The sequence below is a fragment of the Alosa sapidissima genome, chromosome 20 (genome assembly GCF_018492685.1).
Source record: "Alosa sapidissima isolate fAloSap1 chromosome 20, fAloSap1.pri, whole genome shotgun sequence".
NCBI classification, from domain to species: domain Eukaryota; kingdom Metazoa; phylum Chordata; class Actinopteri; order Clupeiformes; family Clupeidae; genus Alosa; species Alosa sapidissima.
In genome coordinates, this window is record NC_055976.1 from 29183567 (window position 1) to 29199620 (window position 16054).

A 16054-nucleotide genomic window follows, 5' to 3' on the forward strand; every position below is an offset into this window, starting at 1 on the left:
CTTTCCCCACTCTTTTGCTCTAAAATTGACAACTACCCATTTTTTAGGGACGCTAGTGCAGATCTTGTAAGGGTGGTTTTCTGTTAGGAGACGGTAGGGGGGAGCATGGAACATGACACACTAAAGTGTTTTTTTATGTTGAACATGTTGCATAGAAGTGAATTATGAGCCTTAGCTATCTGAGTGGAATGTGTTTTAATTTAATGTGGCTATAATGAAAGCTAATTATTGAAGACTGGCCAATTTGATTTTTCAGAGTCAAAGTAGTAGTCTAGCTAATTTTTATATTCTTGGCCATGTTACAAATCACACTGAGTGCAGCCACTCTCACCAGCCTGAGATAATAAATGGTCAGACAGTGGGAACCTGATAAATTCGCCACCTCCTCTAGTCTTTGCCATTACCTTCATCATTTCCTTTCTTCTCTATAAAAACTATAAGTAGATTCTGCGTTGTTTGTGTTATTCTTATTCTATAAGTGTGAGATCTGGGGCTGATGCTTGGCATTAGAGCTAGATAAACTTTACTTGCCAGACTGTTTCTCTGTCAAGTGTCCTAGCTGTACTGTTGATGTAGGCTAGTGCAGCATTCTCAGTAACCTTGTCCGACAGATGACTCACTCACAGGACACTCCACGCTGCCCCAGGTGTTATCAGATAACTATAGTTTTGGCCTTAACAGTAGCCTGAATTACTGGTCTAAAATGTGTAAATAATGTTAATTGAGTATATTTTAAACACACAAGAACAGCCAATGACAGCACATGTAAAATTTCATGTAAAATTTCCACCATCACTTTAGCGCTGCCTGGCGTAGTGCCCTTGTTGCAAACCCCCTTTTTGCACCACTGGTCATAATTATATGGAGTCAGTAATGAATGTAATCCACCCTCCCCAACCCCACCTGCTCTCCCAACAGGCTTTATGACAGCAACTTAACAGACAAGGGCTGTGTTCATCTGATTAAAGCTCTCACATCAAACCCCTCACACCTAAAAGAGCTGAATCTGAGTGGAAATAAATTAGGAGACTCAGGAGTGAAGCACATCTCTGTTCTGTTGGAGAAACCAGACTGTAAACTGGAGAAACTGCAGTGAGTTGAGGAGTAAAATAGCAAGCACACAATTAGTGTTAATAAAGAAAACAGCAGTGCAGATTTAATATTTAACATTGTTAACTCTCCACAGGCTTCATAACAACAGCATAACAGCAGAAGGCTGTGCTGCTCTGACTTCAGCTCTCATATCAAACCCCTCACACCTAATAGAGCTGGATCTGAGTGGAAATAAACTGGGAGACTCAGGAGTGAAGCACATTTCTGCTCTCCTAGAGAAACCAGACTGTAAACTACAGAAACTGCTGTGAGTGTGTTCTATTAAGGAGTTTCTGTTACACCAAAGGAATATATGCAATACTATTAGTGTATCAGCTGTTTTCTAAAACCTTTTGACAAGGTCTGTTTTTTAAGGTCTGAGTTTAGTACATAGACAATGTTTTTTTTTTCTTTCTCCCTTGTCTCTCTTTCTCTCTTCTTCTCACAGCGTATTGAGTGTGTTTGTTTGTGTGTGTGTGTGCGCACACGCTTGTGTGTGTACGTGTGTGTGTGAATGTGTTTCTGTATACCTAGGTTAGATCTCTCTTTTAGGACAAAAACAAAAATGTATGTCTTTGCTCCTGGTCTCTCCATACAGACTTAATGACAGCATAATAACAAATAAGGGTGGTGATGCTCTGACTGAAGCTGTGACATCAGATCCCTTGCTCCATCTCAAAGGAAATAAACTAGGACACTCTGGAGAGAAGCAGGGATCTTTTCTGTTGGAATATCCCACCTGTAAACTGTGAGTAAAAACATTTGTGATAATAGAATACCAAATAGTAAAAAGAAACTAGAAAAGCATTTCCTGAAGGAAATACAGTGCATGAAAATGCAAAAAATATGATGTAAAATATCATACAGAGTAAAAACAATAATGCAGATATAGTTGCAATAGTGTTGCTAGGGTACATATGTTGGTTGGTATGCCACATTAAGTGGTTGCTATGCTGGTTGCTTAGGTAATCCTGTTGGTTGCTATGGTGGTTGCTAGGTTGAAGTTGTGGTGGTTGCTAGGCTGTTGCTAGGGTATTTGACATGGTTGCTAGGCTTTTGCTAGGGTACTTGAGGTGGTTCCTAGGCTGTTGCTAGGATAGTAATGGTGGTTGCTATGCTGTTGCTAGGGTACTTGAAGTGGTTGCTAGGCTGTTGCTAGGTTAGTTGTGGTGGGTTGGTATGCTGGTTGCTAGGTTAAACTCATTGGTTGTTATATTGGTTGCTAGGTTGTAACTGTGGAAGTGGTTGCTAGGCTGTTGCTAGGGTATTTGACATGGTTGCTATGCTGTTTCTAGGGTACTTGAGGTAGTTGCTAGGCTGTTGCTAGGTTAGTTGTGGTGGGTTGGTATGCTGGTTGCTAGGTTAAACTCATTGGTTGTTATATTGGTTGCTAGGTTGTAACTGTGGAAGTGGTTGCTAGGCTGTTGCCTGGGTATTTGACATGGTGGCTAGGCTGTTGCTAGGGTTCTTTAAGTGATTGCTAGGCTGTTGCTAGGTAAGTTGTGGTGGCTGCTATGCTGGTTGCTAGGTTAAACTCATTGGTTGTTATATTGGTTGCTAGGTTGTGGAAGTGGTTGCTAGGCTGTTGCTAGGGTACTTGTGGTGGTTGCTATATTGGTTGGTAGGTAGATGAGGTTTAATATAGTTGGAATTACTGAACAGTAAATAGGTGGATAGTTTAAATGGTTAAATTATTTGCGAGGTAGATGAGGTTTAATATAGTTGGAATGACTGAACTAGGTAGATGAGGATTAATATAGTTGGAATGGTTAAATTATTTAATAGGGAATTATTGTAGTGAGGACTTTTATTTTGAAACAGTTGTGGACAGAGGAAACAGTTGAACAGGATGTGTAGTCTTAAGAGAATGAGACTGTATGCTTAAAGCCTGAGAAACTGACAGTTGATGCAGGTGGCTGGAACACCTGGCCTAGGATTCTAATTGCTTAACAGCCCGATTGTGATGTCATCAGCCCAATGTTAAGTCTATGGGGAAATTTTGAGTAGTTTTTAATTAATAGTTTAAAAAGTATAAAAGTTACAAAGATGAAAAACACAGAGCCCACATGTCCTAAGTAAGACCTACGTAACATAGTTTGAATGAAGTTTCTACGTTAAACGGTTGAAGCTGCATTAAGTGTGTTAGAAGAAGAAAAATAACTCGAAATGCAATTCCAAAGAATTACCAGTGCATGAAAATGCAAAAGTTGTGATGTAAAATATCATGTATAGTTAACCCTCTAGGCGCCACTGTCGAGTTTACTCGACAAGATGCGGTACTGAATAAAACGGCCGATTTAGTCAAATAGGGTGTCATATTTCGTTCGACATCCACTCCACTAGGTGGCAGACATGTCATACGTCATCCCCGAGTCCGAAAAAGGTCATGGTTTAAACAAAAGTTTTGAGCTACAGCGCATTGAATCAGTGCGTGCAATACCGGAGCTAGTGTGCGTGTGAGCCACTTAGTCAGAGTGATATTGTCAACGTTAGCGAGTATTTGCATTAGATTATCGTCTAATGGCATCAAAAAAGTTTACCTGAAATGAAGTGTTGGGTCTTCTATTCGCGGACCCTGATTCTGAAGGGGAATATCTGCCTTCAGGAAATGACGGTGATTCGTTTAGTGAGGCTTCAGATGCGTCCCTGCCTTCAATGATGCAGCTGGACAAAGTGAGAGTTTACTCCATAGTTTAGCTTACACCAAGCACAAACGTTGAATCGTTTGCCCAATGTCACTGGTGGGAATAATGTTTCACGGGTTCGGAGTGTTCATCGGGAAGTTAGCAGGGTGTTAGTGGTGTGGCGAACAAGGCTGGAGGTAGCCTAATAGCGCTAGCTTCTGTCTTTTGCCTCTCCACAATCGCGGCGACAGTAACGTGGTGGAGCCTTTGTCTAATGCGACTGGGTATGTTAGACGAGGTCGAAGTGCTCATAGGAGAGTTAGGGGGAAACGTAGTGGCAGTGTGGGGAGTCGCAATGAGAATGACAGTAGGCCTAGTCCGAGCTGCGCAAATTCTCTCCACTCGACGCGCGCGAGGCAGATCTGGCCATGCTGCTCGCATGGTGGAGGTGGTGACACGCTCTCTCCCTCTCCCTCTCCCCCCCACACACACACACACACATCAGGTCATGCATAGTCTATCACAAGATGATGGGAATGCCGGCCCTGTATGGATAGGGATAGGGAGTCATTATCTCTACAACAAAAGGCCTGCTACATAAAAAAAAAAAAATGTCAGCCATTTATTAGTAATGATTTACACTGTTGATTTGCTATCTATTTCCCTGATCATTTAGGACATACACTATGTGTTCCTTTTTGTGTGTTCATGTCCTTGTGATGTGTGTGTCTTTGTCAGCTAAGAAAAAAAAACATCAACAAAAACAACAAAAAGAAAAAAAATACTAACATTGTCTCTTGTCTTGTCTCGTCATCTCAGTCCTGATCTGTGCCTTGCCGTGGCAAATGAGCTTTTGAACTAAACAGGTCTTGTCTACTTGTGTTTGTGTGTCATCTGAATAATCTATATGTGCCCCATACATGGAATCAGAGTGCCTACTGTATGTAGTAAATGGAAAATCTCTACAGCAAAAGGCCAGTCTACTGCTACATGCATTTGGTTTGTTTCGGCCATTTATTAGTAATGATTTACACAGTTTGTTCACTACTTACTATTTACCTGAGCATTCAGTATTGTGCAATATAGCATACAGAAGGTGAGGGACATTTTGGGGGGAAAGAAGTGGTGCATTTTATCATTCAAACATGCGACTTTTCATGAAAATTCTATAATCCAAGATGGCCGCCACCATATGACGTCATAATATGCAAATTAGATATAAACATTTAATCTCTACATAAACTTTGGGTCATCCTTAATATTTCTCTAATTTACAGAAAGTCTCTATCTCTTATCACTTTTAAGATATAGCCTTTTGAAATGAAGATGTCAAAATTGATCGTTTCGGAAAAAAACCTCTGGCGCCTAAAGGGTTAAAATAGATAATACAGAGATGGTTACTACGGTGATGCTAGGATAGATATGGTGGTTGCCTAGCTTAATAAAAGTTGATAGTTTAAAAGTAGACTGTTTAAAAGTTAAACGTAAAGTTTAAAAGTTGTTGATAGACAGCTAGTTTAATAGATAGATAGTTTACAAGTAGACTGTTTAAAAGTTGAATGTAGATAATTTAAGTTGTTGATAGACGGCTTGTTTAATAGATAGATAGTTTAATGATAGTTTAAAAGTAGACCGTTTAAAAGTTGAATGTATATAGTTTAAAGGTTAAAAGTTGAATGAAGATAGTTTAAAAGTTGTTGATATACAGCTAGTTTAATAGATAGACCGTTTAAAAGTTGAATGTAAAAAGTTCAGTAGTTTAATGGGTTAAATTGTTTAACAGTGAATTATTGTAGTGAGGACTTTTATTTTGAAAAAGTTTTGGGCACCTGGCATAGGATTCTAATTGCTTAATAGCCTTATTGTGATGTCACAATCGCCATGTTAAGTCTATGGGGATTTTTAAAATGTTTTTAATTAATAGTTTAAAAAGTATAAAAGTTACAAAGTTGAAAAGTCATAGCAACCTGATCTGTTTGAAGACCTATGTTACAAAGTTTGAATGAAGTTTCTAAGTTAAACTGTTCAAGAGAAATTGCGTACGGAAAAAGTGGTAAGCGGAATAATAATAATAACTAGAAATGCAATTCCAAGGAATTACCAGTGCATGAAAATGCTAAAGTTGTGATGTAAAATATCATGTATAGTTAAAACAGATAATACAGAGATGGTTACTACGGTGATGCTAGGATAGACATGGTGGTTGCATAGCTTAATAAAAGTAGACTGTTTAAAAGCTGAATGTAGATAGTTTAAAAGTTGTTGATAGACAGTAGATAGTTTAAAGGTTGTTGATAGACAGCTAGTTTAATAGATAGTTTAATGATAGTTTAAAAGTAGACCGTTTAAAAGTTGAAGGTAAATAGTTTAAAAGTTGTTGACAGACTGGAAGTTGAATGAATGTTGATATTCAAATAGTTTAATGGCTGTGTATAGGTAGATATTTGACGATAACTGAAAGTTGGAATGGCTCTAATGTTTGCTAGCAGTTATGCTAAGATTTTTAACTATGCTAACCATGCTACTTAGCTAATGTTTTATAGCAGTGCTAGCAATGTTAACATGCTAACCACGCTACTTAGCTAACGTTTTCTAGCAGTTTTGCTAAACATGCTAACTATGCTAGCAATGTTAACCATGCTACTTAGCTAACTTAGCTAACGTTTTCTAGCAGTTTCGCTAAACATGCTTGCAATGCTAACTATGCTAACAGGCTAACTAGCGACAAGTGTTGACATAGTTGATGACAAGTTAAAAGTTGTGGATAGACAGCTAGTTTAATAGATAGATAGTTTAATGATTGTTTAAAAGTAGACCGTTTAAAAGTTGAATGGAAAAAGTTCAGTAGTTTAAAGGGTTAAATTGTTTAACAGTGAATTATTGTAGTGGGGACTTTTATTTTGAAACAGTTTTGGGCAGAGGAAACAGTTGAAGAGATGTGTAGTCTTAAGAGACCCAGATTGTATGCTTAAAGCCTGAGACTGCAGGTGACCTGAACACCTGGCATAGGATTCTAATTGCTTAATGGCCGTATTATGATGTCACAAGTTTAATGAATGTTGATATTCAAATAGTTTAATGGCTGTGTATAGGTAGATATTTGACGATAACTAAAAGTTGGAATGGCTCTAATGTTTGCTTGCAGTTATGCTAACAATTTTAACTATGCTAACAATGTTAACCATGCTACTTAGCTAACTAAACTAATGTTTTCTAGCAGTTTTGCTAAAATGCTAACATGCTAACTATGTTAACCATGCTACTTAGCTAACTTAGTTAATGTTTTCTAGCAGTTTTGCTAAAAATTTTAACTATGCTAACAAGTTAACCATACTACTTAGCTAACGTTTTCTAGCAGTTTTGCTAAAAATGCTAACTATGGAGGAATTACAATAGTGGATGGAAAGCTGCTGGGTTAATGTTGGTGAGGAGATTCCTGAAAAACATTAAATCACTTCATGATGTTCATACAAACCCTTGTACCAACCCTTGTGGTGTTTCCACTAAAATGAATATTGAAACAATGTTGAAATTACAACCAAACTAAAGATCAACGTGATTTCAATGGTATTTCAATTGATATTAAACCTCAGTAAACCACTATTAGCCTAATCTGGCAAAATATTGAGAAATTCATATCCTGCTTTATCTACAGCCAGGATAAATTTGGCTAGGCCTAGGCTTGTTTAGGCTACACAAGCTTACATAAATAACCATTGACAACTTGTTATCAGTTAAGCAAGTGCATTTATCCAGTCTTCATTCATGTGTACTGTGTTTTCCTGCCATCCATAGCAGTTGTAGTCAGCCTGATCCTCCAGTAGCAGAGTGAAGCAGCACCTAACAGAAATAGAAGGGGGGGGGGGGGGGGGGCAGCTGTTAGATACAGTGGGCATCGCTTTCAAATGACCACTTCATTCGCGCATTACGCGGCGTGAAGCTGCGTGAAGCTTTAGTACCACTTTCAGCCACTGTGCGTCGCTCTACCACTGTACATCGCTCTGCCTGCGGTCCCTTCTGAAAAAGCAGGATCAGGATATAATTGTTGCCGAGAGTAATCCCAGCCTACGAATTCAATAACAAAATAAATCATGCATAATTAAACATTACCTCGATTTAGGCTACTTGGGTATGGCTTAAGGCTTGACTACACGGTGGTAACGAAAATCGAAATCGAAATTTGCTGTCTACATTATTGTCAGTGTTGGGGTTAACGCAACTACGCAAATCAAAACAGTGGTGTGATAATTGAGCCAGTAGAGAAATAACTGTTCAGAATTAATCTGTAGCCTTGGGTAGGCTTCTGCAGAAAACAATGTTGTTGCCGATTTAATACTATCTGGCGACGTTTTTAACAAGCTACGCAATAGAGGCTTAGACAACTATGACCCACGTTTTGGTTTCGTAAATTAATTTGCCCTACTTCTTGACTGCAATGTAGTCAATTGACTGCTTGACATGTCATTTTTATTTTTCTGTACAATAAACAAATACATCTGCTTTATGCCGCAGAATTACATTCATATTTGGAACTTAGTCCAATGCATCGTTCCACTACGTTAGTGTTTCCCAAAACCATAGTAGCAACGAACGTTCGCAACCACTATCGTAAAGTTGTGTAGTTACAACTACACCTCTCGACCTGTGGTAGAATGCTAGAAGCATAGTTCCAGGGATCTTCATGTCAAAGATGTCACTGACGCCAGTTATTTGTTTGCAAATTAATAATTATAAATATATTTAGGTTTCTAATTGATATTTACACTTCTAACCACCATACATCCATATTTTAAAATGCCCAAGGCAGAAAATACATAAATTAAAAGTCAATTTGCAGCCATGTGCACGTAAGTAAAAGTCACACACTTGCAGATAATAATAAGGTGGTGCGCACTTTTTGACGAGTCAGCTGAGAATATGTAGCCTTTGATTTTCATGGGGGGGGGGGGGTCCTTGTTAGTTTACGCAAACCAAGCCAAGAAGGCTTATTCTGATTTTGATAATATGATCTGCACAAAAGATAAACTTAGGTAAACAACGATGTCAATATTGTTGTCAACGTCTTAACCCAGATTCGAACTCTTGGACAGGGGACTGGTAACTGCTGTGCAACGGTGGCTGTCTTCTGCCGGCCTTAAAGCAATGCGCCACAGAAGTATGTGCAGGTGCCCATTCACGTGCTACTAAACGTCATTAACCACCTTAGTCCAGACTACTGAAGTTTGGAAACTATCATGGTCCAAACTTACAGTACTATGTAAGTACGACAGTTTTGGGAAACAGTCGTAACTTACATGTTGGTTAGTTGAACGATGCATCCTGTTAGTAAAAAGCTAACCTCCGTAGTTGTACGGGAAACGCCCCCCAGATCAGCTTGTAGGCCATTAGCAATCTGTTTATTTTATTTTATGAAGCCTACACAGTATATCACATGCCACATTCTCACTTTCAATAGACAGATGCAATAGCCATTGGTCAAGTATTGAGTATAAAGCAATTAAGATAGTACCCTATACAAAAAGTACTTCATACGATCATAAAAATTTGTTAAAACGAATAGCATTTTGCAACTTGACAAAACACTGGATTAAATATCGTAGGCACAGGAGAAAACTTGTACATCCATTGGCCCGTGGGGAGATCACATGCCAGTTGCCTCTCCCTTCAGTATGACTTGTTCGGCTGTGAGCTTGTTTCGCCAAAAAAAACAAACTATTGCAGATATCAATGCGTCTTTGTTCATGGGTTTGGCCTCACAGCAGAGGCTTAGACAACTATGACCCACGTTTTGGTTTCATAATTTGCACTACTTATTGACTGCAATGTAGTCAGTTGACTGCTTGACAGGTTATTTTTATTTTTCTGTACAATACACAAATACCTAGCCTATAGAACGGGCACATTTTGGAGAGAACGCACGCAAGAATCTGTAGGCTATTTGTGGCTGGTTACCAGCAAACAATGTTTAATGCATTAACTCAAGACGTCAAACATTTTCTAAACAATACAAACAGAAAGGATGCAGCAGGCAGCAAATGTAGAAGAGTCATTTCCAGTGGAAGAACAAAATGCTGAATGAAGCCCAAATTTATGAAGGCATATCTGGCAAGTTGTTATTTTTTGAAGACGTAAATGGTTTTTGCTATAGGCCTAGTTTGCAAGAAGGAGACATAAAGCGTGAGCATGCCACACTATCCACAGCTGTGGTAGCGGGGGTAGGAGGATTACTGTTAGCGCAGGATTTATATAAAATTCTTCAACAGAAGGCCTGCCTCGAATGCAGGCTTGTGGTTTGCGCAGCCTACAGTAAGTAGGTCTAGTGAGTTAGGAGTCCTCTAGACTTCTTTTCAGCTATCTCAGAGGTGGAAAGTTGCGTTCGTTGGGGGCAGGGCCGGGTTAACAATTCATAGACCCTTGGGAACAAATGTCTGATGGCCCCCCCTGCCCCCCAGCCAACGTGAATCGGGCGGTCAGTTAATAGGCCTATCGTGAAGATTTGTATTGCCATTTAAGGCACGAGCGCATCTGTGAGGCCAAGCCTCACCAAGTAGCCCGTTTGTTTACAACTAACATTACATTTAATTAAACTGCTTATAGGCTATGCCGAAATAGTTTCAACATTTTGAATATCAGTGTCAGGTGAATTAGGAAATTAACCTGACCCTAGCCAGATGAATGTCGTTCCGCTTAGCTCCGCCTAGCTTCACTCACATCCATCTGGGACCTCTTCCATTGAGAGTGATTTCTCCAACCAACTTTATGGTTTAGCCAATCAGGACGCAGGGCGGGAGTTTCATAGATGTGACATAGCGTAGAAGCGACTGTGAGTCTGTTATTAGCGTCACGGGTTGGCTTCGATGTGAGTGGTTGAAGTAGCACGTCAATAGATGACGGACAAGTGGCTTATTCAATCATATGCAAGCATTTTTTGATTAGGCCCAGCCTTCTGAAGCAACACTTCAATGGTGATGGATGAGTGGAGCTAGGTGGAGCGAAATTCATCTGGCTATTGCCAGGTTATTAGGAAATGCCTTATGGCTGAAAGCTGCTTGGGATCCCCCCTGTCAAGCAATAACCATACAAAAAGTTAAAAACAGATGACATGATGCGCATCACTGACATAATGCGCAAATAATATAGCCTAGATATTCCAATATATTTGAATACATGTGTTTATTTTAGAGGGGATATTCGAACGTAATTTTTGAGCAATTTTGACAGCCCTAGTCCACTGTAGGCTACGCCAATCGTCTATTAACACCTTCCACTAACCCCGGTGAGTGGGGGTCGCTATAATGCGTGTGAATTAGCACCATCGAGTAGCCTATGCGAAATAGCCTTAAAATCGTTCCGGTGTTGTGTGCCTTCTGGTTTCTCCACCTACTGGTTTCCTTGCACGTGCATGTGCTGCAGCAGACATTCACAAACAAGTTGTTTTAGGCGGTTTGAAGTCGCTTTTCATACGCCATGAGCGCTCGGCTACATTACAGCCACTCGGACAAAAGACATGTTAAAAATATATGTTTTGAAAAGCAACACACGCGTGACTCTCTCCATCCTGATTCCCTACTCTTTGAGCCAACTAATATGTTACGCGAATCAATTAACTATTGTAGGCTACCATTAATTAATAATGTAGGCAACACCCAGGTAACATGTTGTCCAGGCTATCTGAAACAAGGGGTTGCCTCTCATCTACAACAACTGGTTACGTTGGGCTGCTACAGTCGTCAGTGCACTGTGCACAGTAGGCCAATGCTACTCTTTGTAGTTGATCAACTAAAAATAAAAGATGTATTTGGTGATGACGTTATTGTAGGCCTAGTAGACCTAAATTCTGAGAAATTAAATGGTACGAGAAACGATCTACATAGCGCACCAGACCGCGATGTCTTCAAGGGTTGAATGAAGGGAGTTTGCAAAAATTAGTGTATTTTTCAAGTCAATAAACATTCTTAATTTTCGAATGTCTTTGTCAGGGAACATCTGACTTTTAAAAACCATAGGCCTGGTAGTCGCTCAGACAAGGAGTTATAAGATAAAGGCAATACCATTTGTGTCATCTAATGCAGTTCAGTGAATTAGCAAGATACCATCAGAAGGCAACAATCATAAAGCACAGCGCGCGCGCGCGCGCTCTCTCCCCTGCGCATAAAGCTGTCTGTTATAGACGTTCTATGAGGTACCAGTGTTTAGCTGTGCCACAAAACAATAAGCTTTGTCAGACTACTTTTAAAATGATATTCAGGGCTATATACATTTTAAACATTCGGGGCTGAAGACCCGACAAAGCCTTGCGTTAATTCTTCAGGTGGGAAGTGTCAGGAATTTTCATACGAGAGACGCTCTCATTGGTGGTTAGTATATGAAGTAGGGAATTGACAGCAACATATCCAATCACATTATGAGAGATGCTGAATTTAACATAAACTGCGATGTTTGATTTTAAATTAATGTAAATTTAGCCGGGACTGTAAGCTGTCACACGTGGGTGCTCGATGTTTTCAGTGGGTGCCCGAGAGACGGAGCACCCACGGTATCGGCGCCTATGACAAGCGTATCTCGCGGTTGCATCCATTACAAACAAACATGCAATGTGAACGTCTGGGATTGGGAAGAGCACTAAATGCTCTACTGAATAAGCACGAAGTCAAACCTTTAAATGAAAAACACTCTTTAATAATCAAAAAAATAAACCGCTAATGAAGTAAACTACAGGCGTTTATCGCCTGTAACTCCGTGATAACAGGACGTAACAGGAAGGCATTTGGCTGAGCAACGGAGGTTAATATGCTCTATATTTTGTCCAAATGATGTCTGTCTATCATCGTTGCCCTCGGAGAAAACCAGAATGTTTAATTTGTCCTGCGTTTCTTCTACGGCTGCAAATGGGATTCACTCGCAGTTAACCAAATATTTCTTTATTAGGGCAGGGCAGGCATATTTCTGGCTATTAAATTATTTCTAAACCAGTCTGCTAAAGTTTGTAGTGAAGTCTGTGTAGGGTTTTCCAGGCTCCATTTCTTTTTACGAGACACCCTGCTCACTTGAGCCATCTACCGGTTGTTTGGGCAGCGTCACACTGGGAAAATACAAATTAAAGTCGCGTGATACCGTGTGATCCCACGCGCGGACCGCGAGTGAAGCTGGCCAAGTCGAAGCACTGCCCACTGTAAATATGTTCAACTGAACAACAAACAGCTAAGCCTACAATCAAGTCATTTTACGCCACAACCTACCACTCATACAAACGTAGTTCAAAACGAAGGCAAAGTTTCAGCCAGTGGTTGTTTGCCATAGAAGGCCATTTCCCACGTCAGGACAGCTATCGCTAGGAAAGGCGGCTGGCTGGCAATTTGAGTGTGAAGTGCTTAGCTACCGCCTCCACTGCACACAACCGCGAACCTAGAAACATTCCCAAGGTCTAGCTAACATAATATAACTTACCTACTGAATCCTCGGTTATCGCTTAATCAAGTTATGAACTTACTCGGCGTAATACCAATATTATCAAACTAGCTAGAGTTAAACTTAACATCCTCTCTAGACTTAGCATCTACGAGTATGTTGCTAAGCTACAAGTTTGAAGCTAACACCAGCTTGCTTGCTTACTTGATTAGCCGCGTCATTTTAAACAGACTTCACACACTCCATTTGAATAAAAAACACAAATTAATTGTAATTTACATTGGGTGTGGTAGGAAAATGTCCGTTTCGTCGTTGTTTGTTGGACGAACCAGACAACAAGAATGTAAACTTTCTTCAAGAGGATGCTTGAAAGCAGTGTGGTTGAACGTCGATGATGGCGTGAAGTGGCCTGCAAGGAGAACGCTACTGCGCATGCGCACAAGTTAATTACGGGATGTGTAGTTTTTTTGCAGCACAGATTGTATGCATTAGAAGCTGAGACAGTTGGATTCACAGATGACACCTGTGCCAGTGTTCTGATTAGCCCGGGAACTACTCTGGGAGCTTAACGAGCGCAGCTGGCTTTAGGCCATTATGACATCACAGCCATTCAAGTCTATGGGGGAAAATGAGCTTTTTAACATTTTTAATCCCCTATTTCTCAAAAAGTATAAACTTTTTAAAAAAATCTGAAATAATAACACTCTTGCCCCATTCCAGACCTACACAACGGTTATTTCAACATGTCTGTACGTTAAGCGGTTAGAGTCGCATTCATTCTTGAAAAGGTAAAAACAAAAGGTTATATAATAAGAAGAAGCCAGGAGATTTCAAGATAGTGGATTCCATCCACTATAATGAGAATACTTGTTGAATAATGGTGCCTGACTCTAGTGGGTTTGTTCCCTCAATATTTTTGCAATACACCACACAATGTAAAGTAAAATTTAATTTTCTCCACTTTACAGACACCTTCCAAAGGAACACTGCGGGTGTAAGTCTGAAGGAATGAAAAGTCTGGCTCTCAAGAAGATGGTTCATGAAGATGTATTCGACACATTCACTGTAAGACTAAAACTGTTTTACATCAATATAATGCATTTTAGAACATATGCTGTGGCTGAATGTAAACATTCCCTAATAGCTGTTTACTCTCTTTCAACTACAATATGGTGGCCAAACTGATTATCCATAACCATATAAATTAAAACAAACAAAACATATAACTTTTAATTCCCCCTGTGTTTTGTCAAAGGATCTTAAGAGAATTGTAATGAAATTTATGAACGACGAGTGGGAGAGGTTCAAGAGACTTCTGAAAAAAGAAAAGATTAAATACAATGACAGGGGAGCTGATGAAAACCAGAGCGCCAGAGAGGCGGCTCTCAACATCACATTGCACTTCCTAAAGAAGATGAACCGGAACGACCTCGCAGATACTCTGGAAAACTGTAAGAATTGTATCCAATATGTAGTGAGAAATGGTACTTTAAATGTGATCATTATAGAGTACTAAAGAATGGCGTTTTCTATTGCTTCTCTGTATTCTTTCTTTGAAAACGAGAATTAATCAATTTCAAGAGGTGAAAATCACTAGATCGAAACATGTTGAGGCTTTTATAGATTCCTCCGGGGTACTAAAAGGAAAAGTTTGCGCTAGCAAGAAAGATAAAGTTTATAACATAACGGTGCATTGGCCTAATCTGTTCTGATTACATAATGTTACTACTGTCAACCGGGCTGACACTTTTTAATTTCTTTTTGGAATTTATTTACAAACCTGAAAAGAAATCGTCAAGTAGGCTATGAGACCCTGACTGATGATTGCATTCAGGAATCACTGCACCATGTCGACAGGGGTTTACACAACGTTAGTTTCAGTTTTTTAAATAAAAAATAAAGACTATCTATTCCGAATAATACTTTAATCAGCGGAAAAGCAAACTGATTATCAATTAGCAAAAAATAGGGGTTTTAAGGTCACGGTTTTGGGTTCTGTACGATTCTTGTTGTTATTTTTCCTTTTAATCTTTAACACTTCAGAAATACCATACTTCAGCATATGATGTATAGCTTAATTATCCACCATTTAGGCTAAAGTATTAGTATAGTTATATCATGTAATTATGCACAAACTGAAAGAATTGACTTGACTTTAAGCACATCATTAACACCATCTCTGAGGAAAGGTTAGATTTTAATACAGCAAGAGTAAAGACATTGATTTCAAATTTATTTGGCAAACGAGAATGTGTTATTGCCATCTACAGGAACTTCTGTGCCTTTGTAGCATACTAAGATTGACTAAAATCAGTGCTTCCTCTAGATTTTTTTTAACAGTGGCGGCAGGGCACCCCCCCCTCAAGAAAAAAAAAAAGGTTACAAGGCTACAGTATGAAAAAACTGGGGGTCGGGTCACTCCCGGGATTTTTTTTTTAAAATCTAGTTGCTAATCACACCATTTAACGTGACTTGAGAGAGACAGGATTCAGACTAAAAGAAAGTCTGACTCACGTCACGTTAACCTATGCATGAAAACCACATGTCACTGCTTGAACATACCTGTAGTTCATGTTGACAATGGAGAAAAAGCTTAGCTTACTTTGTATATGACAGAAATTACGTTTTGTGCTAACATGTGGTGCCACCTTTTTTTGGCCAAGTTTTGCTATAATCCAATACACCTTTGTTACTACCAGTGGTTTTTTTCCTGCGTCGAATCGTGATTGAGTGCGCATCTAATGTAACAGCGGTGTTGAATCGTGATTGAGTGCGCATCTAATGTAACAGCGGTGTTGAATCGTGATTGAGTGCGCATCTAATGTAACAGCGGTGTCTCCGCGGAGACATCCACTCTCCATGTTTCATTTTTGCTGTTGTTGCGAGCGAGCTAATAGGCTACGATATGGGAAATACTTTCAATACGATCA

General features: G+C 39.5%; 1 protein-coding gene across 1 annotated transcript in view; it reads left to right on the forward strand.

The window, feature by feature from the left end:
• LOC121694869 overlaps window positions 1-16054 on the forward strand; it is a 248710-nt gene that overhangs the window by 85176 nt on the left and 147480 nt on the right. The window contains exons 30-34 of the mRNA XM_042075243.1: window positions 919-1092; window positions 1187-1360; window positions 1691-1840; window positions 14093-14189; window positions 14380-14575. Of these exons, the coding sequence (XP_041931177.1) occupies window positions 919-1092; window positions 1187-1360; window positions 1691-1840; window positions 14093-14189; window positions 14380-14575 (791 nt within the window). The remainder of the gene's footprint in view (window positions 1-918; window positions 1093-1186; window positions 1361-1690; window positions 1841-14092; window positions 14190-14379; window positions 14576-16054) is intronic.